Source organism: Nesoenas mayeri, assembly GCF_963082525.1.
Source record: "Nesoenas mayeri genome assembly, chromosome: 2".
NCBI classification, from domain to species: domain Eukaryota; kingdom Metazoa; phylum Chordata; class Aves; order Columbiformes; family Columbidae; genus Nesoenas; species Nesoenas mayeri.
The window spans coordinates 139,295,117-139,321,571 of NC_137543.1; the positions used below are offsets into that span (position 1 = coordinate 139,295,117).

At 37.4% G+C, this 26,455-nt stretch overlaps 1 protein-coding gene across 6 annotated transcripts; it reads left to right on the forward strand.

Annotated features, from left to right (window-relative positions):
* Positions 1 to 25,146, forward strand: PEX1 (peroxisomal biogenesis factor 1). Of its 6 annotated transcripts, none has more exons than XM_080340447.1 (24): positions 1 to 225; positions 3,020 to 3,163; positions 4,692 to 4,775; positions 5,016 to 5,130; positions 5,220 to 5,992; positions 7,343 to 7,462; positions 9,371 to 9,494; positions 9,769 to 9,878; positions 11,435 to 11,535; positions 12,287 to 12,419; positions 13,164 to 13,260; positions 14,347 to 14,517; positions 15,891 to 16,045; positions 16,849 to 17,038; positions 17,249 to 17,418; positions 18,278 to 18,412; positions 19,059 to 19,123; positions 19,928 to 20,070; positions 20,147 to 20,250; positions 21,402 to 21,578; positions 22,361 to 22,591; positions 23,279 to 23,479; positions 23,823 to 23,953; positions 24,861 to 25,146. In XM_080340447.1, the coding sequence occupies exons 1-24, from the start codon at positions 97 to 99 to the stop codon at positions 24,943 to 24,945; spliced, it is 3,888 nt and encodes a 1,295-aa protein (XP_080196573.1). In that variant the 5' UTR covers positions 1 to 96; the 3' UTR covers positions 24,946 to 25,146. The 6 variants fall into 6 exon arrangements, with proteins under 6 accessions (XP_080196573.1, XP_080196574.1, XP_080196575.1 ...); XM_080340448.1 differs by having other exon boundaries at positions 17,252 to 17,418; XM_080340449.1 differs by having other exon boundaries at positions 15,993 to 16,045.
* Positions 25,147 to 26,455: the final 1,309 nt, after the last annotated feature.

Here is a 26,455-nt window from a genome sequence, read left to right on the forward strand (position 1 = left end):
CCGCTCGCCCGCCTCCGAGCAGGCAGGTCCCTGCGGGAGCGGAGCGGAGCGGGCGCGCAGTGGCGCCAGGCCGCGGAGCCCGTACCGGCCGGCGGCATGTGGGGCAGCGGCAATCTCGGCGGAGGGGGAGCTGGAGCCGCCGCGGTGACGGTCGTCCTGAGCGGGACCCGGGACTGCTTCCTGCACCTGCCTCCCGTGCTGGCCTCTCACCTCCGCCTGCAGCAGGTACCGGGCCGGCTCCACTCGGGGCCTGGGCGGAGGGGCGCCTCGCTCAGAGAGGATTATGGGAGAGCGCCGTCTCCCCCCACCCGCATCCCGTTGCCATGGTGACACGGAGCGCCCCTCCCCCGCTCCCTCCCCTCCCGCGTCAGCCGTCCCGCCGGCGGCGCCGCGGTGCCCGCGCGCGAGCGTGTCCTGCGGCCGCGCCCCGCACTCAGGAGCGCCGCTGCTCGGTGGCCATGGCAACGGGCCCCGCGCGCCCGCCTCAGAGCGGGACCGTGCGCGGCCCCGCGGCGCGGGGGGTCCGGGGAGCTGCCCTGCGCGGTCACACGTCCTGTCAGTGCAGTGCGGTGCGGTGCAGGCTGGAGCTGGCCTCCCGCAGCTGGCCTCCCAGCGCTGCCTTGCGCTGCTGCCGGCCGCGTCTCTCCCAGTGCGATGTATTGTATACCAGCCTCCAGCATTACCCGGAGAATGTGTAAATTAATCGGCCAGGTAGGAGGTAAGGTGGTAAATCCAAGCAGAATCACCATTCTCCATGCACGTTAATCTTTCACTATATATTCCCTTACAGAAAGGGACTCCTGTTGGGCAAGGTCATATTAAGTGCATGGATCAGTTGTGGGAAGCGCACCTTAGATTTTAAATAACGTCTCACATGTGACAACAAGAGCAAAGCCTGCGTGCGTCCTGGTGTGATGAACACAAGGATTAAGGATGTGCTGGCAGAATAGCTCTGAGGAAAAATGGCAAGAACGAGTGGGTGAAGAGGAGGAGGGAGCTGGTGGCCGCAGTCCTGGCAGAGCCCTTCACAGCCTGGCTGCCGTCATCCCAAAACCAAGGCTCTGTCCCAAAACCAGAGCTCTTCACCTGGTGTGCATACCAGTGAGCCCAGTTTAGCACACAGAGATGGACACTGTTTATTACAGAGTTGCGCAAGTCTGGGTGCTGGAATAAAGCCAGCGTGCCAGCAAGAAAAGTAACTGGCGTTATATACAAAATCTTATCACTACATTCACACCCTTAAGAGCCAATTGGTTGCACAGTCATGTGTTGCATAATCCTTTTGGTGTATAATGGGCAGCATTCAGCTAAAGGATCCTTTATCCAACAGTCTTGAGATATGTGTTGAAGCAAGACTCTGCTAATTGTTCAGGCTTCAAACTGTCTAAAGCTGCAAGGTCAGTAGTGTCTGTAGTTTGTGATTAGGTGTTGTGCAAGTCACTCTTATCTTTGTTATATGAGCAGACTGACCTAAAACTGAGAGGATTTACATATCTTTAGGTTAGCAATTGCAGACAGGATTCATTATTTTAAATGATGACAACAGCATCACCCAGCATGCACAATCCGTGATGTCATGCTACCTTCCCATGGCCAGAAAGGAGATTTTGCAAAAGCAAAATCATCTAGACTTATAAAAACTTGTTATTTTTCCTTTGGAGTGGTAGAAAAGAGGTTTGTGGAGTTGCAAGAGGTTGCAAGCAATCCAAGTGCTGGCTTCGTTTCTGCTGCAGTTTTTGGATGTTTTACAAATTTGCTGGCAAGAAAGAGGAAAGGGGAGTGTAATTGCCTTGAAGTCTGGTAGTGTCATTCTGTACCTAACTGGTTATGGTGGGCTCCTGCTTTTACTTAACATGATCTGCAAAAGGAAGATATATGATCTCCAAAACCTTGATGGAAATAGCATATTAAATGCCAGCTCCTCAATAAAAATGTTTAAAGTGGGATAAATAATTCTGTTAACAGATTGCACTGAGTAAATCATAAACTTAAATTGAATCAAAAGCTAAATCTAATTGCAGAAGTGGGTGATTAAATGGTCTATGAAACTTAACATGTGAAGGTTAAGATACTCAGGGAAAGGCTTTATCTGTGTGAATATAGGTAAGAGCTGTAAGTTAAGTATTACATTGAGTAAAAGGATCATGGAACCACTGTAGATATTATCTGAAAATGTTTTCAGAGTTTATGAGAAGTCATATAATATTTGGAATTATTAGGATACAGTTGAGACCAAAACAGAAAACATCACTGTGTTAACAAGTAAATCTGTGGTGTATCCACAGTATATTTTGTCTCAATCACTTGTTTTTTATAAAAATAGGCATTTTTGAAAAAAATACAGAAAATGTCAGTTGAGTCTTTTCATGTGGAAACTGACAGATCATGTTAACATTCTTCAGTCTGGAATCAAAATAGTTGAGCGGTTCTGAAACAGATTGATAAAATCATTTTGTCTGAGTTTCTGTGATTTGTGACTGACTTAAATATTTCCCAGCTCATGGAAGCACTCTGCAAATACCTTGCAGCTTTAGACAGTTTGAAGCCTCCATGCAAATGTTACAATGCATGCAAGGTTTAAGCATATGCTTAAAGGTTTTTTCCACTGTTGAGAAACAGAAATGTGTAGTTATATGTTTCTGTATGATATTTGTTTGATAAGCTCTAATACTGGAGAAGGGAAGAGGAATTATTTACCTTTCTTAAAAGTAGTCCATAAAAATTAAAAGCTATTTAATAATTGAGAGTAGTGCAAATAGGTAACGTGGAGAAGAATTCTAAGGAAGGTCTTGGTTATTAAGAAGTTGGCTGGTCTGCTGTCATTACTAATAGAAACACCCTTTACATGTAAATGCTGCTAGTTATTGTTAGAGAATATTAATTAAAATAAGGCATGTAAAATCCAGAAAATATTTTTAATTCCTTTGATATCTCTAATCAAATACAGTTTAGATTGATGAGTAGTAATATTTTTTAGCTTGTTTGATGTTAATTTATTTTCTTTCTTTGAAACTGATAGGGCCAAGCTGTGAAAGTATCCCGTGGTCATCAGCCTATATTTTTGAGCTGGATGGAAATCAGGCGTCGAGGTCACCAGGCTGAAAATATTGCAGAGATTAACAGACAGTTAGCAGAGAAGCTTGGCATTAAAGACGGAGAGCAGGTTTGAAATGGAATCTTTTTTTCTTCTTTAAATAAAGAGTATATTGCAAGGGACCTGAAAAAATAATAATTTACAAGTTAGCTATGAACTTCTTGTTTCATGTGTTTAAACAGTTACTTCATTTATATCTGCTCATAAGAAAAGTTAACCATTATGAAACATCTCAAACATGAAAAGATTAAATCTTTAACAATTTCCTAAATAGTGTTAGGATAGGCTTGTGGGTAGGTCTTTTCAGTTTGGAGCTTCTATCTATCTGCAGTGCCATTAATGTTAGGAGAATGCACTTTTACAGAATCACAGAATGGCTGGTGTTGGAAGGGACCTCTGGAGATCCTCTAGTCCAACCCACCTGCTAAAGCAGGTACACCCAGAGCAGATCACACAGGAATGTGTCCAGGCAGGTTTTGAATGTCTCCAGAGAAGGAGACTCCACATCCTCTCTGGGCAGCCTGTTCCCTCAAAGTAAAGAAGTTTCTCTTCATATTCAGATGGAACCTCCTATACTTCTGTCTGTGCCAGTTGTCCCTCATCCTGTAATTGGGTGCAGACTGAAAGGAGTCTGATCCCATCGTCTTGACACCCACCCTTGAGATATTTATAAACATTGATAAGATGCCCTCTCAGTCTTCTCCAGGTTGAACAGACTCAGCTCTCAATCTCTGATAAGAAAAATGCTCCAGACCTCTAATCATCTTTGTAGCTCTCTGCTAGACTCCTTCCAGTAATTCCTTGTCCTTCTTAAGCTGGGGAGCCCAGATCTGGATGCAGTACTCCGGATGTAGCCTCACCAAGGCAGAGGGGGAGGATGATCTCCTTTGACCTGCTGGTCACACTTTTCCTAATGCACCCCAGGATACCATTGGCCTTCTTGGCTGCGAGAGCACATTGTTGACTCACGGTCAACCTGTTGTCAAGCAGAACTTCCAGGTCCTCTGCAGAGCTGCTTTCCAGCAGGCCAACCCCTAACCTGTACTGGTGCCTGGGGTTAGTCCTCCGCAGGTGCCGGACCCTACACTTGCCCTTGTTGAACTTCAGGCAATTAAACGGTTTGGGAATTATCTGATGAGAATATTTTCTCTGGCATTCATATTATTCTAAAGTAATTATTGATTTACTGAGTATTTCTTCTTGCTTGACTTATTTGGGGTTTAAATTTTCATCCTGTTTTCCCCCCTTTCACCATGTGTCCCCCTGGGTCCTCTCTCTTTGAACATGTACTTAAATTGGCCTCTCACTCTTGGACACTGTGTTAAACTTCTTGTAAACAATTATTTAATTAGACAGAAGTAGAAGAGATGACCAAGATTCAGGGAGAGCTTTCTGACATGGAACTATTAAAATCTCAACATCCAAGGGGTTTTTTATATTAATAGGTAGAAATTTAAATAAATAAGAATAAGTAAAAATAAAAAATAAAAGTATTACTCTATACAAATGTCAGTTTCCTAGTTGAGTTAAAGATGGAGCTTTTACGTGTTTAAAAATAAAAACTTAACTATTTTGAACTGGTGTTGCTTTTTGCCAGGTATTTCTTGAACCCTGTTCCCATGTCTCCTCCTGTCAGCAAGTAGAAGTGGAACCACTCTCAGCAGATGATTGGGAAATTCTGGTAAGACAACCTTTTACAATGTTCCTGTCCTTTTCTTGCAGATAAGAGATTTTGCCACAAGCAGTTTTTTGCACAATGCCTCGTCTTTTTCAGCTCCTGAGTAAATACTAAATGTGGTGGGGTTTAATTGTATCTTATGTTTCAAATGGTCTATTAGAAAGAGATGTAGAGTTTTTATCTTCAAACAAATGTTAAAAATGTATGCAGTGTTTAATTTATAATGATATCACATTTTCCCAGGAACTGCATGCTTCCTCTCTTGAAAAACACCTTCTTGACCAGATTCGAATAATATTTCCAAAAGCCATCTTTCCTGTATGGGTTGAACAGCACACTCACATTTACATCAAAATCGGTAAGCAGCAGTGCAGCCTCTTGTGTCACCTTGAGTAAGCTGTTTTGCAAAAGCGGATGCGTTCATTGACCTGCTTTGTTCATACTCAGGTACACTTACGCCAGCAGCCCCCTATGGGAGATTAGAACCATTCACGGAGCTTCTGATATGTCCCAAAACACGCGAACCTGAGGAAAACATTACCAGCACACCTTCCACAGAACGTGACATCTTGCTCAAAAGTTTTCTGAAAAATAGCGTGGAGCAAGAAGAAACAGTAAAGGATCCTTTTGCCAAACAGCCTTACTTAAAGCCAGGAGTCCTTGAACAGAGTAAGGCTGATGCAAACGTGACATTTGGCTCAAATGTTCTGCCAAGTATATGGAATTTCATAGGGAGCGTTTTCTCTCATACATCTGACCAGAAACAAAAGACTCTGTGTGATAAAGATGAGATGAGCACCTTCAAAGACAAGCGGCTGAACTTAATTCGCATGGATTCAGTTTTTAGAGTATGTCAGTCTCAGCCTCCCAGCGTGCAGAAAGCATCCACCACTCATGCATTTCTGAAATGCAACGCAATTCACATTTTTCCTTGGAATATAGAATTTATTGATTTGGATCCAAACCCTGTAGTATCTTACGGGAAAATTAATGAGTTGCTTTCCCCAAGACAGCGTCATCAAGAAGCAAAGCAAAACCTGCCACTTGAAAATCAAAAGCAGTTGACTAGTACGCAAGACGAAAATCATTCTGATTCTCGTAGCAGTCAAGCATACAGTGAGGGATCTGTTGTTCAGATTGTTTGGAACGGATTTGAAGACCTAAAGAGTGTCATAGAGTATGGCCACAGAGGGGAAGCCCTGCATGTTGGAAGAGTTTGGGTCAGTTTGAGCACACTATCTTTTGGGCTTTTTATTGGATAATATTTTCTATTGGGTAATGGTGGAACTGGCTATTTGGGGTCTGGACTTGGTGTTAAGTTCTCAAGTAGCACACATTAGAATCAAATAATATTTACTAGAGCTGTGCTTTGCTAAAGTGTCTCATTCTGAACTGTGTTACTTATCATCCTCCAAGATGTACGGTGTACTCTAGGCTTCTGCACCCTTAGCATTTTTGCACCAAATGGGGGAAATTCCTCAGTGTTTCTGGAGAGAATGCGTGTTTTCTTCAAAATCCATCGGTAGCTACTGTATTCATGAGAACATGAAAGTATCTACTTACATACATTCACTACTGCTTAATGAGATTCTTTTCATCAGTTATCACTTTAAAACATGCTTTGGACTCTAGATGTCATCAAACTGTAAAGTGATGGGATCACATACCTTAGTGCTGCATGATGTTTGCAAGTGTTTTTTGTATCCTCTTTAATAACTAGCTTTTATGTAATTTAAATTGTTTTAGTTTTTAGAGACTATTTGGTAAGGTGACACAAGTCCCAGGGTGCAGACACTGACATTTCAGCTTGTTCTGTTCCTTCTTTCCTGGAAGCACATGTGGAATCAACAAAAATAGATAAAATGCACTCCAAATCACCATTAGTCTATTTTGATATAATACATTTCTCACCATTCACTTATTTTATTTTTGTTGGGAATGAGACCAAGAGCCTGCAGTGGTCTTTACCACTAAATCTTTTGAGAGCCATGACAATTTTCCGAATGCCAGCAAGCATAAGTCTTTCAGACTTAATAAACATTTGTGAGATGTTTTCAACTTGGATATACTTTCAAAATAACACAGAATATTTGAAAAGCAGTTTCCTTTTTTTGAAAGGGCAAACTGGCTCGTATATTTTAGGGAAAGTGGGTTTTCTCTGTCTGTGTTGCAGACATGCTTAGTTCTGATCTTTATAATGGCCTATTTACCTGCTTATGTAAAATAATTTCAATCAGTAAATGAAAGTAGAGTTGTTGTTTTTCTCTAATACTAAAAGCATTCTTACAACATTCTAACAATTCCTCCTAATTCTTCCTTTTCAACCTTTTGGTTTTACTTTCACAAATAGAATAAATGTGTGCATGAGAGAGCAAGATTTGGATACCACCATAGATTTTATGGTTTCCTTCTTAATTCTCTTGTAGATTATGACTTATAAACAGACTGATGATCAAATATAAAGGCTCTGTTAGTGATGAAGAAATGGATGTTGTACTGTATATGCAATGTTGTAAGCGTTTTACTTTCTGATATTTCCTTTTTCTTTGCTTTTATTTTAAATTTTTCAGATTCCAGATTGCCTGAGGAAAAAACTACGTATCGAAATGCATTCAACAGTCAGAATTCAGTCACTTGAATCTGTTCCTAAAATTCCTGTGTCTCTTAGACTGCAACCCAAACAGAACTTAGTGAGTTGATATTCTTGGTCACATACATTTTTGTACCTTGGAAAACTGATGATGTTGCTCTAGTCAAGGTGAGGGGGCGGGCAGTGAGTGTTATTTTTTTTCATTTGTTAGATGATAGTCTGGAAGTTGTATATTATAGAATCATGGAATCATTTTGGTTGGGAAAGACTTTTAAGATCATCTGGTCCAACCATTAACCTAACACTGCCAAGTTCACAGTCTGATGTATGACATCATTTCAAAGGATTTTCTTTTTTTAATAATTCCTTGTTTTTCTTTTTACTATATAAATAATTTAAATTAAGAAGATGCTATGATCTGCTTAAACAAGCCTTATCTAGTGATACTATTTTGGATTTTGATCAATGATATTCTGCAAACATCAAGCCATTGAATATTGTTTTGCATTTTCTGTTTAATTAGTTCTCAAGCATAAACAACTGTTGTCAAAATAGCAACAATAGTTGATGATAATTTTGCATCAGACCCTCATCTGCAGTATATTAATACCGGTTCTGATGTAGTATATTTTAAGAATATACATTTAAGCCTATAGAAACCAAAAATCAGTCATAAAGAGGAAATAATCTATTTTAAGTCTTCTGAGAGACGACATGCTTATACTCTTAAATACTGCAGTGCCCAGTGGATTTCCTAAGATAATTGCAGTAAAATTATGATGATTTTTAATGTACTAGTTAATTTTCTACTTCCTTTTAATGCTGATTTTTTCCCCCTCCTGCTCATGCTAAAGATCTAATTTTCTGGTTATATCATTGAATCCCTCTGTTTTCCTGTGAGACATATTCAGTCTTCTGAGTGGGCATCTGTGACAGTAAGAACATACTTGGTACCAGTTCTGTCAGATGTAGCTCTGGAATGATGTATTTATAATATCATCATATGATTGTTTCTATGTGACACTGGACTGATTATTTCCCACGTTAGCTGCCCCCAAAACTTTAAATACAGCACGTCCCATTATAGTAGGGCTTATGCAAGTTTGTTCCATATCCCCAGTATTCTGATTTGGTTTCTTACCTATAGAAGAATGGTTGAACTGTATTGTTTTCTTCTATATTATAGTTAAAAGAAGTATTCTGGCAGTAATCTGCTAAAATCATAAAAAAGTAGTTATGTGTTATATATTTTAAGTAGAGATTTCTCCCTTTCCTTTGTAATTCAGTTGAAGTTGGAAAAGTTCTTGGAAAGTTCTTGGAAAAAAATAGACATGCAGAAAGAAATATGATGGTAACTTTCATTTTCTTTTCTGAACACTGCTTCTGTGATCTCAGCTGATTCTCCCTTTTTTAGACAGGAATTATGCTTCTCTGATTAGGACCTCAGGCAAGACATATGCAATCTAGACTCAATTTCTTTTCCTATTCCATTTGTCTAGGTGATCTGCGGTAAGTTGTTCGGTCTCTTTGCCTGCCTGTTGAAGTTTGTTGGTGGTGCCCCTGAGCTGGATGAGCCCAGGGTTCTTTGAATGGGAATCAAGGTATACAGGGAAGAGAGGGTGCGGTGAACACCTGAAATAAGTCACATTGGTGCCGATCTTGGATGCTCTTTCAAACCCAGCAGCTGAGTAGTGCTTTTGCATCTGGCAATACAGATAAGCAAAACAGGAATAAAAGCTTTTCCTTGCCCTCACATCAGTGTTCCAAAGACAAAATCTTTAGAGGTTGTGAAAGATTCAACAGTTGCTGTAGCAGGAGCTAAACAGATTCTTTCCATAGAACAACTGATAGAAATTGTGTTTGTTGACAAAATAGTGTTTTCTAAATAAATAAAACTCTTGTATATTCTTCTGTCACTCTGCTACCGTAAGAGAAACAAATGCCTCATGCATAGGAATAAAACAATTTCATGTACCAACACCTTTGTTTTGTTTTTTTTCCTATTTAGCATAAAGATATACATGAGGATGATGTTAAATCTACTTTCAGTTCTTGGCTGCAGGAGTCCACTACTGATGATCACCCATGGATAATGACAAGCACTGACTCTATACATATGTCCGTTAAAGAAGGTAAGGATAATACTGTCCTGTGCTGTAGCTGTCTTAACTGTCCATTGTGGAATTTACTTAGGCAATATGCCATTTAATCTCTCTATACACCGTTTAACACATCAGCTATCTCTTTACACTCAAACTGTATGAGTTATGCTTTAATAATGATTAAACTTTTTTATTCTTTCATTTTGGATTATATCATTCAAAATACACTGATCTGTTTCATCTTGTGAGGGATAAAAGCTGAATTTATTTTGGATTTTAATAGTTGCTCCTTGGGTTTTTACAGGAATGGAGGAGTTTGTCCTTACTGTAGTGCATCCTACACATGCTGAAGAAAATAAGTCTGAGGATATTTTTATACTGAGTCCCAGTTTGCTGCAAAAGACTAATATACAAGTAAATATCGCATAGTATCAGGTATCAAGTAGTTTAAATTGTTATATTGGGCTAAAAATATATTACATTTTTTATAGAACATGTATTGGTTTCCCTTTTTTAAATAAGTAATATCAATCTGTTCATCAAATTATATCTGCATTCTTTATATGTTATTTTATAGCCTCAGCATTGGTGAGATTCCAGGCATGCCATACTAGTTACTGCATTTCATAGTCTGTATTAAACTCTCAGAAAAATCAGTTAGAACAGAGGAAAGTCAGTACTGTCCAAGTTTGAACATACCATCTTTATACTTAGTTGTTCTTTCCTTTAATACTTAAACCACTATAATATCACTTCACAGTGTGTCTGGCAGTAATAGTAGCTTGTTCTGACGAAGATGAGACATATTCCCCTTTCAAACCTACCAAGCTCACACTGCCTTCTCTTTTAAATAGGTTCTGTGCCTTCTGCTTCTTCAGTCTTTCTTTCACAGAATACATATTTCTATTTAATATTAGGATTACTGTTTCCATTAATAATTCTGGTTGAGACAGTGCCCATAACTCCAGGTTTATGGTTATAGGAGTGGGATAATGTTTTTCATTTTTAAACTGATACAGTTAAATTTTAGCAGAGAATTAAAATGTCCTGTTTCGCCTGTTTAGAATAGAGCTTTTCTGCAAAATTTAGGATTCCTGTTCCAAAAAAACTAAGTAAAACAAGAGCTTTATTTCTGTTAGTAGTAGAGAAGTACAAGAAGGCTTCTACAAAGTTCGCTAGTGACTGGTACTAAGAAGAATGGGTGAAGTACATTTCTTAGTAGCAGTGTCAGCATCTAGACATGAGGTGACATTTTTTACAATGAAGTGGTAAAACACTGGCCCAGGTTGCCCAGAGAGGTGGTAGATGCCCCATCCCTGAAGACATTCAAGATCAGGCTGGATGGGGCTCTGAGCAACCTGATCTAGTTGAAGATGTCCCTGCTCATGGCAGGGGGTTGGACTGGATGACCTTTAAAGGTCCCTTCCAGCACAAGGTATTCTGTGATTCACTTCCTACCAGCCTGTTCTTACCTGTGAACTTCTCTGTTAGCCCACTTGTCCTGCCCAGCTTTCCATAGTAGCTTCCTGGTGAAATAGACTGAAAAATTCATGTGGGTGAAAAAAGCCAGGTGTTTTGTCAGGTTACTTTTCAGCCAGGTCAGACTCCTGATCTGATTCACTCTCCTGCCTCATGAGTACTGGTGCCAGCAGAACAGGGGAGAGCACAGGAGAAGGAACAGGTAGTTACCCGTAGGGAAAGAGATGATGGGCTGCATTATCTAGTATAAACAGCACATGGCCTAACATCTAATCACAGGTTGTTACATTGCTGTAAAGACTGGATTGTATTTTGGAAGTAGTTGTATTGGTGCTGTTTTACCAATACATGTTTCTTTAAAGCGCGGTAAGCTTCAGCAGAGCATACATGCAACATTTTCATTACACAATTCCAAAAATTGCTTGTCACTTCTATACCCTTCTTCTATAGGTATACTGAATGTAAAGTATTCACTCTTTCCTTTGTTGTAGGTTCTTTTACATCCTGTAACTGGAAAAGCTGATGGTGACAGCCAGCCACCTATGTGTGATGCAGACAGGAGCTTTCCTTACCACAAACTAAAAGATTTAGGGTGAGACATTTTCATAGTAGAAAATATGAGAGGGGATGGAAATTAAAAAAAAAAAAAAAGGTGGAAATGCAGGTTTTTTGAAAACTAAGCCAGACTCTCTGCACCTTTTGTCTTGTGTCAGGCTCAGACCTTATCCTAGTGTATGTACATGGTTAATTTTGTCCTCTGGATAGTCTTACTGAAGCAAATAGGAAACTTCAGGTGACTAAAGGTACTCATGTAGGGAAAAGTTCACCATGTGTGACAGTAGGATGTGGGAGATATCAGAACTGCACAAGCTGCAGAAGAAATACTGGCAGTTCAGTGACTCTTGCGGTGCTGCTCAGTGATACAAAACAGCTCTCTGTGCAGCAGTAAGGGCTGCTGGGGTTGTTGAAGGGTGCTCTTAGCTGAGGTTTCCAAATGAAGTAAAACATATGGTATGTTGCAGTCTGTCTGTCAGTCTTCTTCACAAGTAAGTTAAACCTGTTTACTTGTTTAACTAAATTTAATAGTATGGATCTCAAAGAAACTTATTTCCTATCCTTAGTTTTATCAGAATCATCAGGTGAGGAGAAAAATTCAGAATTTTGCCTCCACTGGTATAAAGTGCAGTGTGAGCTGAACAGCTATGTGACCAACCTGCTCACTTCCCAGTGGCAGAGGTGTAGGCTGGAACTAGCCATAGGACATATCTTCTGCAAGCTGTTGCTATTGACATTGTGTGTATTGATGCTGCCCTGAGCTATTTAATGTTTTATTTGCTCTGCAGAGGAGTGGACAAATTAGGAACATCTTCCTTTGAACACATAAGCCACAGTCTTCTGGGGCGTCCTTTATCTCAAAAGCTGGCTGCTGTTGCTGTGGGACTGCGAAGTGGAGGGGTGCTTCTCACAGGAGGAAAGGTACACGCTTTACTACTCTCTAGTTGCAAACCCTCACAGACTGTTTTCTATAGATACAAAACTGTTTGCATTAGTTTTCTTTGATACCATGTAAATTCCAAAGAATCGAAGAACAAGCTGAAAAAAGATCAGTTAACTGAACAGAGTTAATTCAGTAAAACATTATGTACATGTATACACATTATATGCACACTTAATCAATATATATTCTTATTTCATGTATATATTATGTATATATAGTGTATGTTTTAAAGATCGCTACCAATGCAATTTCAATTTGTTCCCTTAGGGGATTAATCTACTTTGTGTTTATAGTACAATAAACACTTTGTGTCTCTGAAATATTTGAATGAAAATAAGAGCATAGTATTTTCTCTTGTGTTATAACATAAAATGGCAGTGGAGTTGATACTCTTTATTTTCCTGTTGTCTGTTATGGTGATCCATTTAATACCATATTCCACTGGAGCTAACAGATGTCTTAACACTGAACTCAGTGGACTCAGAACACTATCTGTAGTGGATATATCCACTCTGAATTTGTTTATACTTGTTTCACTCCAGGGCTTTGGTCTCTACCAAATGATATAAAGACAGAATATGTATATATTTTTGGTGAGGAATAAAATCAGTGTGCATACAGCTTTCCCAGCTTGTTAACTGGTGTATACTGTGACAAAAACTCCACAGAAACAGAAGGAAATAGTTCTGCCGGTGTACATTAGCTCATGTTTATTTTTGTAGGGAAGTGGAAAGTCGACATTAGCAAAGGCCATCTGCAAAGAAGCATTCGATAGGCTGGATGCTCATGTAGAAGTAATTGATTGTAAAGCTTTAAAAGGTATGTTGTTGGGTTTTTTTAATCTCAAATTTTTGCTGTGTAATGATACAGCACAATTATAAAGTTATTATATTTAGTCTGAATAATTTTTCTAGTATTACTGCCTTTTCAAGGATATTTGGTGCCCCACAATGAGCATCTTTATCAGTCTAATGAAAATACAGCTTCCATAAGCTTACTTCAGACTTTTATCAGTTTCTGTCCCACGTATCACCGCCAAATTCAAAACATGCTTGCCATGCATATTTCTAATTGTTACAAAATAAGAAGTTGCAAGTTGAACTGTGTGTTTTTTCAGCTGTGCTAGCTTGAACAAATGTTATGTTAACAAATCATAAGTGTTATAAGATACCTGGGTTACTCTATGAAAGGATGACAGAGGCACCAAAGATAGAACAGCCAGCTGGAACCTGATTTATGATGACATATTTACTAACCTAATGTATGTTGGCAATAGTCATCTAACACTCATAATTATAGATGATGATGAGATGAATCGTTAAGTTTTGTGAGTTCAAATAAGGATTTTACGCCAAAAACTAAAGAGGACAAAAAAGGCTTTTTTTACTCGTTCGTTCACTGGCTTTCCAAAATAGTCTTGGTGTTACAGAGGCAGAGAATACGCAACTGTTTTCTTACAGAGCCCTTATACTGCATGGCTATACTCTTACTTAAGTCCCTACTAAGCTCCTTGCTCCAAAGGAAAAAGGAAAGATTGATAAAGAGTTAGGTCCTTTACTCTGAAAAATTCTTCCAATTGCAGGACTCTTTGTAGCTAATTTAGAGTGCTGCTGATACTGCTCTGGTTTTAGCTGTCTGGAAATTAGACCTGTAGGCTTCTATAGCTGTTAGTGAAAGATGATTAATCTAATTTTAGGACAGGTGGATCCTTCTAGTACTTTTTTTGATAGAAGATGTGGACTCTTAACTCACTGTTTACACTGGTTTAATCTTGGTACCTGGATTTAGAGGAGTAAAGTTGAGCTACACAAATCAAAACATTATAGTATTATATGAACAAGATGTAGTCAGTCTGATTTTTTTTCCTGATATGTTTTTTTCTCTAAAATTGTATTTCTTTTTTAGGAAAAAGATTAGGAAACATAAGGAAAAATATGGAAGAAGTTTTTTTAGAGGCAGCATGGAGACAACCATCCATTGTTTTGATAGATGATCTTGATCACATTGTTGGAGTACCTTCCACACCAGAGCATGAGAACAGCCCTGAAACCATCCAAAGCGATAGACTTGCTTATGGTAATACTGTGCTACCCATGTCTGGATAAAAATATAATGCAGCTTAGAATTTCTTGTACTGTCTTGCCTTGATAATTCAGTCTGTATCACTGTTGCCTCTGGACCATGTGGTGTTTCACGGCAGGGATTCAAAAATTATGTTATGTAGGCCATTGGTGGACCACTAGCTGAATCAAAATAGTCCACTCGGGAGTTTGGAGCAGTTATTGCCAGTGGTACAGACACCACCGCTGCTGATGGCAAAGCCTGTTGGCAGTGCCAGTGGCAGAGGCTTCTCAGTTCCTTTTTACGTTGTTCATGCACAAGTACATTGCAATTGCTTACAAATTACACATGAATCTTTAACTGATAATTATTGATAAGATCAATATTATCATTGACATATCATTAGAATTTATACTTTTTCCATAGTTACTATTTACAGAGATACATAAATTTGATACTTGTTGTTTAGAATCAACTTCTTTTAGCCTAATATTAACTTCTTTATCATCCTGCTTGGTATACTTTGTAGAACTTCTATTTTATTTTACAATCTAACAATCCACGCATTTTAAAAATAAATTATCAGTTGTAGTTTGAAATCTTGTATATGGTTCCTTTTTACACCCTTAAATCTAGGCAATGGTAAGTTGCAAAATAAATGATCAGGATTAAGATATTTATTTTTTTAACTGTATTCAACTCTGTTCATGTAAAATTGAAGATATAGCAAAGAATATCTTCCATTTCTTAGCTCAGTTTGAGGGAGTTAGCATAATTTTTTATTAAATTACTTTTGAAGTTTAGAAAATCTTACCATAATTTATTTTTTTAAATGGCGCTCTTAAGTTACTTGCAGAATTGTTTGTGTTTCTTATTACTTTATTTACAGGTATAATGTATACAACAGAGGTTTAGTGTTTTAAAGATTATTCCTCGAAGATCTACCTTGCATCCATAATTTATTTGACTTTCTTATGTTATTTTTTCTAGATTGCCTTTTTTCTAGTCTTAGCATCTATTTTTATTCTTATAGCTTTCCCTTTTTTGTTTGCATAGTAGGAATAATATTTCTAAACCAGGGATCATAGCACACACAAAAAAATCACATTTAATATCCTGTGGGTAGACATCATCAGAGAAATTTAGCTTTTAAAGAACACTTCTCATGGCATTTTATTAATGGAATGTACTGTCCTAGAAAAAAATAACTATACATCTTTTATTTTTTTAATTTTTAAAAAGCCTGTAAACGTGGGAATAAAACAAGTATATAATAAGATGTTACATTTTGTGTGCCCTAATGCTCTTCAGTACAGCCGAAATGTCTGTTATGAATGCAGAATCTTCTGTTATTTTGCAATTCATGGAGCAATGTCTTATGTGTTTAGTTTTGAAAGATCTGATAAAAGAAGTTATTTCCATGGGGAGTATGATTGCATTAATTGCCACAAGTCAGTCTGAACATTCCCTACATCCTTCCCTGGTTGCAGCTCAAGGAATGCACATATTTCAGTGCTTCAAATGTATCCAATCTCCAGATCAGGTAAATTCAGGTTTTTATTCATTTGGTTAAACTATTGTTTGCCTTCTCTGCATCCTCAAATACAATACTGGAACAGCTGCAAAAATGGTAGTTTACACCCAAAGATGAGAAAAAATCTAGAAAGAAGTTCTTTCATGATGCTTAAATACTTGAGAACTTGTATCTGTTATTATAAAGTTTTTTAAGAAATCAAAGTAATCCAGTGAAAACTCCCAGTTGGCCCCAGTTTCCTTATATTCAGTGGTGAGAGAAGGGTGCGTTCAGAGGATGTTTCAGTTCAACGTAAAACAAGTCAGGTTGTTTAACATAGGTGAGATATTCACATCTCCTTGTTACCTGCAAGGGGATTCTACAGGAGCTGCTTTGAAAAAAACATGTAAGTCATTACAGCTAGGTAAATCAGATTAAATCTAAGTTCATTTTTTCACTGCTCAGAGGAGTAAGTATGCCCCTAGAATGTTTATTTTGAAAATGTTATTAAAACTAAATTTATGGGAAGGTTTTGGCTTGGTTTTCTACATAAATTATATCCCTCTACTTTTGAATATAGTGTGTTTTGAAAAGTAAAAAGGATAGAGGGAAGGAAAAATAGTGTAACTTCATTGCAGGAGCAATCAGCACTTTGTGTAACAGCTGCCTGTGCGTGCCCTAAGGGCAGGACACAGACATGGCAACTCGAGTTATTCCTGCCTGTAAATATATAAGGAAATTTTAGTAACTCATATGTATTTACTTTCTGAATTTCTTAAATTCATGTCATTAGTAAACTTAATATACACTTGCTGCACAATTCTGTCTTTCAGAAGCAAAGATGTGAAATGCTGTATTCCATAATAAAAAATAAGCTGAATTCTGATATAAAGGAGTTCTCTGATCTTGACCTCGAATGTATTGCAAAGGAAACGGAAGGTTTTGTTGCCAGAGATTTTACTATGCTGGTTAATCGTGCCATTCATGCCTCTGTTTCCAACCAGAACGCACTTCAGAATGGTGGTATGTTGACAACAAAATGTCTTGTTTCATAGTCTTACTTCTCTTATCCAGAACCTGTGGAGTAATACAGAAATAAAAAGCCAGTTTTTATGTTTTATGTTTAAAATGTATTTAATTGTTGCATATTGTGAGGAATTTGTTACTGGTAGGCTGTGTGTTCTTTTTTTTGTTTAGTTTTGGTTTTGTTTTTGGTTTTTGTGTTTTTTGAAGCAGAACTGAATCTGTCGACTATGGATTTTCAGAAAGCTCTAAAAGATTTTACTCCATTAGCTCTGAGAAATGTTAACCTTCATAAACCTAAGGATGTTGGCTGGGACAGGGTTGGTGGCTTAAAAGATGTGAAGCAAATACTTATGGATACCATCATGTTACCTGCAAAGGTACCCAGTTCTTTTAAATTAGTTACCTGAATTTTGTACATAGTGTTAGTAGCAAAATAATTATTTTTAAGGTGTGACACAGTATTTGACAGAAATAAGACCGGTATGATTTTAAGTTACTTTTGTAGCTTCCCAGTCTTCAAGTGTCTTCAGCTACTGGAAAACTCTCCTTCTCCCTCCCTCTTCCAAATACAAAAGGCAACAGCTTGTGCTTTTCTGCAGATCAAGTGTTGCTATAGAATATTGCATTATTGCTGACGTCATCTTTGGTACACTCACTGTTGCAGGATTTTTGATTAAGCTCTGTAAAGATAACATTTCCAACTGTCTTCTGCAGCACTTTTGCTAAAGGGGTGCTCTCTTTTGGATGAATGCAAATCCATCAGTTCCCCTTTATTTTACTTTGGCCTTTCTGCCTTGCTTGAAACTTCCATCATTGAGATGAGCCATCCATTTCAGTCTTCCAAGAAATGATTGAAGTCTTGCATATAATGAACAGAATCTTTTACTGTATATTGATATAATTTAATCATATCAGTCAGTGATTAAAATAGGAATTTAGAAGCGCCAATATAGACATTATAAAGCTTTAGTGCATCCCTATTCCATCCTGTTTCCTCTTGGTAGAAAACGTCCCTTGTTTGTATTTTAAGTTATCTGTGAAGCCTACAGAAGCCTAGGAACCTACTTCAGCTCCAAGTGAACTAACAAGTCCAGAAGAGCTCTTGTGATAATAATGTGGATAAAAGAAATTAGACACATTCTGTTTAGACAGAAATAAACACTAGTCACTGATGTTAGAGGACACTGCAGAATACTTACATATTTTAGAATATATCTTGTTGAAACTCTTTTCCAGTATCCAGTGTTATTTGCAAACCTGCCCATACGACAGAGATCAGGAGTCTTGCTGTATGGAGCACCTGGAACAGGAAAAACATTGTTAGCAGGAGTAATTGCTCGAGAGAGTGGGATGAATTTCATCAGTGTCAAGGTATCAAGATTTTGAAGATTAATTGATTCATTTTATTTACTGAATGAAATAGCTTAACATAATACCTGTGAGCATATGCTTGCGAAAGCAAAACACTGAAGTGAGAAACTCACATTTAAAATCTGGTATGTCTCTGGATATCCCACCATTTGACTTCTGGATCTTCACAGGTTAATTACTGAGATTTTTTTGTTAGGCAGAATGATAAATATTTTTTTATAAATGATAAATTATAAAAATTATAAAATGATATTTTTTTTTCCTTAGGCAGAATGATAAAATTTAATTAGATATTCTTAGTTTCCATTTTTTATAAGAAGAGCCTGGATTTTGGTTACACTGGACAATGAAGTTGAGCAATGTGTTTTAAAAAATTTTGAAATACAGTGTAAGCCATTGCCTTGTGATACCATAACATGTTCTGTTATAGTAGAAAAATGAAAATTATTACTTAAAAATAACTTGGAATGCTTTAAACATTATTTTGGCTTGTCTAGACCCCTTGGCTCTTCAGTTCAGTGATGTCGTTCTTTTGGTTAAAATAAAATTCACTCTAGTGTATGAAATCTACGCTGATGTTGAATTACACATGAAAACTGAGAAACATATTATGAATGTTCTTTTCTGATTCTTTTTTTTTCCTTAGGGACCAGAGCTGCTCAGCAAATACATTGGAGCAAGTGAGCAAGCAGTTCGCGATATCTTTAACAGGTTGGCTTTGTAAAGATATGTGATGTCATCAATTAATTTTAGTGGTTTAAGCTCCAAGAAATAATCTTGTTGTCCAAGGACAGACATGGCATCAGATCACAACAGCATCTGAAATAATTAGTTGTGCCAAACCAGATGTTCAGATCTTGGCAAGTTCAACTTGACTGTCATTATTTAAGAACTGAGCATTTCAGCTCAGATCAGGAGTGCAGTTTTGAAGCTGAACTCCCAGTTCTCTCCATTTACAGTGCGTTGGTTCACATCACAGAACTGTCTTGGAACACGCATGCTGAACTCCTTTCAGATGATTTCAGGAGACAGTTGAGTGTACTCCAACTAGTAATGAACACTCAGTACATAGGGTCATACTAGACTTCATACTGATGTCCAGTTGTTTTGTTTTTACAAATCTGCCTTCACAGACCTTCAATACTCACTGATGTAAACATACCTTACATAGCTTTTGCTTTTCGTGTAGCTTACTGCGCAGACAGTCTTGGTGTTAGGTGTACATAAGCCAAGACCTCATCTCCAGTGGCTGGATTTTAGAGCTCTCATATATATTGACACAACAGCTGAGTACTTCAGAAATTATAAAGAGAGTGCAAGGTGTGTCATAAAAAATGAGCAGTTATTCCATTGCAGTCCAGTTCCTCAGAACCTCTTAATTTCTGCAGAAAACAGATTTTCTATTCTCTCATTAAAGAGCAAAAAGCAGTTACCTTTAATATTTCTAAGCCATTTTACTTGTGACCCAAACTTAAACAGGATTTAAATATTGCCTTTTTTTTTTTTTTCTTTCAGAGCTCAGGCAGCTAAGCCTTGTATAGTTTTTTTTGATGAGTTTGATTCTATTGCTCCTCGCCGAGGGCACGACAACACCGGAGTTACAGACCGAGTGGTTAACCAACTCTTGACTCAGTTGGATGGTGTGGAAGGCTTACAAGGTAATAATTCATCTGTATGCTCCTTTTTATCAAAAGTTTAACAGAATTTAATGGTATTTTTCTGTACTTTTCTAAGGGGTTTATGTGCTAGCAGCTACTAGTCGCCCAGATTTGATTGACCCTGCTTTGTTAAGGCCAGGTCGACTGGATAAGTGCGTGTACTGTCCACCTCCTGATCAGGTGAGGAAACAAAACCTTTTACATCAGAGGCAAGGAAAAAAATCCAACTAATGGGATTTATTCTCCTTTTCTTTATATATAGTAGCATTTCAAACATGGACAGAGTGGACTTGATTGCCCAGCTCCAGTTGTACAACAATATAAATTCACTGATTTTACTGTCAATGCGTTCACATAAAATTGGGGAAAGACAAGGCTTTTTAAGAGAGTCTTCAGGATCAAATCACATTCCAGATTAAAAAAAAAAAAAAAAAAAAAGGAAAATTGTCTGCAGAAAGAAATTGGATGCAGGGTAGTGTTCATCATTTTCTATGCCTTTCTCTGAATTATGAGTCCAGTGGATCAGCTGTTTGCTTCAACTGATGAACCATAGCCATTCCCAACCCAACTCTTGAATTACCTGTAGTTTGCAGAGCAGTTTTATTCCAAATCCAGTTGATCCCGCTCTTCTTTACCCACATTTAATTTGGAGTATTAAAGCTCTTTTTAAGTGAGATGTGTCACTAGTTAGGAAAGGAATGATCCCCATAGATTTTGGTGGCATTTGGATCAGGCCTTTGAGGCTGTTCTATGTGTGTCTTTGATTCCCCGTTTTATGAGAAAAAGATAGTGCTGTTCATTTTCAGATTAGTTGGCACATTTAACAAATACCACATAATTTCATTCTGAAATACACGTGAAGATGATCCTGTGCATTAGGAACATGGATATACTCTTGTTTTTATTTTGTAAACTTCTGATTTAGAACATGATCATTCAAGTAAACAGAAGATTTTCACTTTTGTCATGTGTCTCTTTGCAAAAGGACATGTGAGTAGCAGAGTTCACCTTCAAGTTTTTATATATTTCATGTATAAAAATCCGAGATATTAACTGGATATTTAGATAAATGTATTTCTTTGTATGTTACATTTGGTAGAGTTTCTCTTACAATCTTCAAGAAAATGTAACAAAATATATGTGTATATTTTAAGGCTTGATAACAGTATGTCCTATAATACTATTATTAGGGTAGTGTCCTTTTCAAAAGAAAGATCCTTCCTCCCTCAGATAGGAAGTTGCTTGTGACAGGGCGAAACCACTATACAGCAATCAGGATAAGGAAAATAACAGATTGCTTTACTGTCATTTCTCTTTCTCTATTTTTACAGAATTCACGCTATGAAATCTTAAAAGCTCTCAGTCATTCTCTGTCCTTGGCAAACGATGTGGACTTTCAGGATTTGGCAGCAAGAACAGAACGGTTCACAGGGGCTGACCTAAAAGCTTTATTGTACAATGCCCAGCTAGAGGCAATCCATGCTAATTTAGGTTCAGGTTTAACACAGGTAAATAAAACTGATAAAAAATAAGTTTCTCCTCTTTTTACTTTGATGTTGATACATTTGAAAGGGTTAATTTTACATATTGTTAGCAAAATTATGATTAATATGATTTAGTTTTCCTATATTTATATACATGGGATTAAAATCTTAATATGCTTGCAGAAAAATGCAAGAATAATGTTACAAATTAGTTTTAATTTAGTACTTGAATGCTTTATATAAATATAGAAATTTGCATATATTTGGTGGAGGGTGCTCACAATTTTTTTACTGCTGGAGTGTACAATCAAAAATGTTTGTAGGTGCCAGTGTAAAGCAACAATTGTGATTTCCTGATGAGCACTTAAAGTGTGTTGACTCTGACTAAAGATGAGGACAGCAATTAGGCACTGTAAAAGCAGACTCACCACAATCTCCCAGAGCACTTTACACAAAATACTAAATTACCTGGAGGGAATGGTTTGAGATGGAAGTGATACAGTTCTATGACAGAAAATGTACATGAAGATTCCCAACACGTGCTGTTACCGAGTGAGACAATTCAAAGCAAGCAAATAAAACCTTAAGATTATCTCTTCAAATTATTTTTCTAGCGTGAAGACAGAAAGTTCTGCTTAAAGGCATTGGATTTTCTCAGCAAAATATTTTGAATATACTCCCACAGAAAGATTATTAAAACCAAACCTAAATTGTATTTTCATTTACCCTGCATATGAATTTTTTTAATGTATTTCAGATTGCAGTTACTCTAGTTAACACTTTTAATGTTCTGTTCTTTGTTACAGGAATTTGGTTCTAGTTCTGATAGTGACTTCAGTCTCTCTTCAATGGTTTTTCTAAACCACAGCAGTGGCTCAGATGATTCGGCAATAGATGGAGAAGCAGGACTAGAGCAATCTCTTATTTCTTTAGATGTGTCTGACTTGCTTCCAGAAGATTCAAGGTCCAACATGTATCGTCTTTATTTTGGAAGCTCTTATGAATCAGAGCTGGGAAATGGAACTCCTTCAGAAATGGTGAATTACTCACTTAATACTTTGAATTTTCTAAGTATTATCAGTTGTGAAGCAGAAAAATTGAACTAGGCAAAATCATATGGTTTTATAAATGCAATTATGTCTGCTTCGTCTTTCAAATTGTCTTCAGCCTATACCTTATGATCCATGGTGCGTAAGAAGATGGAAGGATGTATCTGACAAAATACAATACGAACTTCTCTGCAGCTTTGCAGGACTTTAAAATCAAAATTGTAAAATACTGCTTAGTACCCTATAGTCAAGCAAACTGCATTCATACTAGATTTTACAGCCTGGTCTAATGACATGTTGCTTTCCAAAGTTTAATAGTAAAACAGTTTTTGACTGGTGTTCATTTTTGGTTTTGGTTATTGGGTTTTTTTGTTCTTTTTGTTGTGAGTAGACCTTTATTCTTTTTGAGACAGGCCATTGCAAAAATATTTAGACCTTTTCTGAAGATGAAGTGTTTTATTTTTAAATTTGTACTTTTCCCCAAACACCATGGCAAATTAACCTAAACATTCTTTTCAAAAAGTTATGCATGTGTTACATTTTTAAGAGAAAGTACTGCTTTTGCCAGTGGGGGCAAGCTTATACTGAATTACATTTGTAAGCTTAATCTTAATGGTGGACTTGCCCTTTTGGATCCATAATGAGTTAATGTATTTCTCCTTGTGATGAATTTAGAGCTCTTTGTGTTTGTCTGGACCAAACTCCATAACTCACGATTTTACCAGCGTGACTCAGAGAGACACAGCATCATCACAACCTGCAATGCCTAGAACAGCTTCTCAAGAAGACTCCCTTGAAAATAACCAGGAGCAGCAAACAGAGCACCCGAGGACAGAAATCAATGCTATCAAAGCCAATTACAGGAGCAAGAATGGAGTATGGCAGTTTTTTCAGTTATTTAATCTTCATACTTTTCTATTGTTTTCCCACACTTCTTGGTATTTCAGTAAATATTTTCTGCAATAATATTAAATACAATGTAACAAGAATAGCAAAGATAAATGATACCTAGTTTGAGGAGAAATAAACCAGATGTTAACATTCATATAACTAAATAGTTATTGCTGTGTTATTAATACTAGAGGGTGAGGGGGAGTTGTGATTCTATTTATAATACATTTGTCTGTACACGTAACGAGGAAGTTCCGGAGTTACTGATATTCGTGGCACTATGTCTTTGTAGTGATTTCTCATTGTCTGTTCATGGCTCTTTTTCAAGGAGGACAGCACCCTTAATCAGTCAGTGCTTGCCAAAGCCACTTACATTATTACCCAGTCCCATCTGATGAAGGCACTTGAGGGCATAAGACCGTCCATTAGCCAAGATGACTGGAAGAATTTTACTGAACTGTAAGTTTGTTTGTTTGTAATTTTGTACTCAGTGAAGATTTGATCTTTTCACATTTCTTATTAATCAGAAACACAATAGTTATTTAATGTGGGGAATGGTGGAGTTGAATAGCTTCTCACAGCATTTTTTTCCAGAAATATTAAATTACATACAAAAAAATGTACCAGTGCATTGTCTTTTATTGTTTTCATGAATGTAGGACCTAGAAATTCTGATCACAGACCAGAAACCCATTACATTATGTTCAGAGCTATACCAGTACAAAGAGGAACCGATTTTTTGAGACTTAGAGCTAGATCCTTCCAGCTCCCAGTGAGAAGTAGCCTCTTTACTTTTTCAAATTGTTGAGTTTTGGCTCTCCACATAGTGGTTTTTGTGGCTGTTGTGTTTGGGAAAAGGCAATAATCTGCAGAAAAGGATAATGTGTTTCCTTAGACTTGGAAAAGACTGGAAAGAAAAAGCCAGAACCTGGCACTGGGATGTTCTGTGATCTCACCAGTGGGTTCTTCTGACATGAAGATTGTTAGGAGTTGTCTTCCTCAGCTGACACATGGATAAATGAGTCTGACAGAGAGAGAAGAGAGAAGGCAGGAACAGGAAAGGAGGAGAAGGAGAGATGCTTCCCAGGAATTTATACTACCCCGCCCACTTCTGTTCCTTGTCCTAACTTTTCCCTCCAGCCAATAAAATAAAATAAAATAAAATAAATAAAATAAAAAATTAAGTAGGGCAGAAAGCTCTCTGAGTTAGCTTTGTCCCTAGGTCTGAGGAGACATTCACTCTTCATTTCCATAAAAACAGATGTAAACATCTGTAGTTCTGTATTGCATTAATGTGTATATGAAGAGGCATATGCAAACAATGGCATTTCATAAGAATTTGCTAATATCTTTTTTCTGTTTCCAGGTATGATAATTTTCAGAATCCCAAGAAGAGGAAAGGACAAGTTGGCTCAACATTCAGACCAGGACAAAAAATGACTCTAGCTTAGTAGCTTGTATTTGCTTGTAATTACTAAACTGTTACTGGAAATTACAAATGTGATTAAATCAGATTATTTATATTCATATGAATTTATTAATGCAGCAGATGAAGATAAGTTTCTTTTAAACTTACATGCTGTAAAATCATGTCACATTTTATTTTGAAGAAAATTGTCTTCCTTCAGATTGATATTAAATTTTTGAGAGAATATTGGTTATGTTCTGTCCAGTTGTTTATCATATAAAACTTTAAATTTTGCTTTTTGTCAATATATTTGACAAAACATAACAATGATTTCTTAGCCGTTTATTTCCTCACAACAAATAGATTCTCTTTGAACGAACTGTAAGATCTAATGGTGGAAATGCTTTTAAAAAATTCTATAAAGCCATTTTCTAATGGTGTTTGGACAGATGTTAGAGAAGGGTGGCACGTCATATGTTTATTGATAGGCAACTAGTCTAATACTTCCAGAACCACTATAGCAAAACCAAAATTAAGGCAAACCAGGATAAAATTATCTTGTTTTCTGCCACTGTTTATTATTCAGAAGAATATCAAGTTGCATTTCACAAGGACCGTTATTCTCTTGTCCCAATATTTTCATCTTGGAAACTGTTGAAAATCATGTCTCATGTTAGGAAGCTTGCTAGTGTTACATCCTGAAATTATTCCTTAGTACTGTCTCACATCAAGATTGTTAAAGAATTGTTGTGCTCAGCTGGTACAGAGACAAGCAAATCATAACAGAAGGGGGAAGAAGGAAGGGGCGGGAAGGGAAGAAAACTAGAGATGTTTCCCATGAGTCTGTGACACCCTTTCACAACATTGTGCCAATACTGGGGGGTTTTGCTTGGTTAGTTTTTCACTAATCCTTCTTCCCTACCTTTGACCTTCCCAAGGTAATTAGAAAACACTGATTTTTTTATTTCATTTTTTAAATTTTTTTTTGAGGGGGGTGATCTTTCGTAGCCATTATGTGCCTTTTGACACCTGTATTGCTTTGGGCCATTGGGCATTATTACCTTTTCTGTGGTCAGATAATATGTCCGGGTTTCCTCTAACCACTTGTTCAGGCACATCAGTAGCAGCCGCCTTCCTCAAGCTGCTCCTAAATGTTTGATTATACGGTCCTACTACATGTTCCAGTGTGTTCCTTCATTATTGAAATGTATCACGCTATATAGGTAATTAGAAGAATGCACCATATAGACTGTATGATGATATTGTTTACTTCTGTCTAGTTCCTATTCCCAGTGCCAGCAAATAACCCAAAGAATATATGATTTGTATGTTTGTTCATGCAGCCTGGTACAGGTGAAGCCTGTGTATGCTGCGAGCCTTGAGACACTACAGGTCTTAGCTGGCAGCAGTTAATACCCCTGATTTTCTCATTTATGCTGAACTATTGTTTTTTACTTACACTTAACTCTTGCTTCAGTAGGTTTTGAAACTGAAAATCTAGATTGCATTACTACAAAGCTCTACTGTTGTGCATACTACTATGTCATTAACAT

What these genes read in the sequence shown, in the direction of transcription:
- PEX1 (XM_080340447.1), top strand. Translation starts at nt 97, where the DNA reads ATGTGGGGCAGCGGCAATCTCGGCGGAGGGGGAGCTGGAGCCGCCGCG. An exon ending in CAGATGATTGGGAAATTCTG is followed by an intron (nt 4,776 to 5,015) that starts GTAAGACAACCT and finishes ACATTTTCCCAG; the next exon opens with GAACTGCATGCTTCCTCTCT. An exon ending in AAGCGATAGACTTGCTTATG is followed by an intron (nt 14,518 to 15,890) that starts GTAATACTGTGC and finishes TTATGTGTTTAG; the next exon opens with TTTTGAAAGATCTGATAAAA.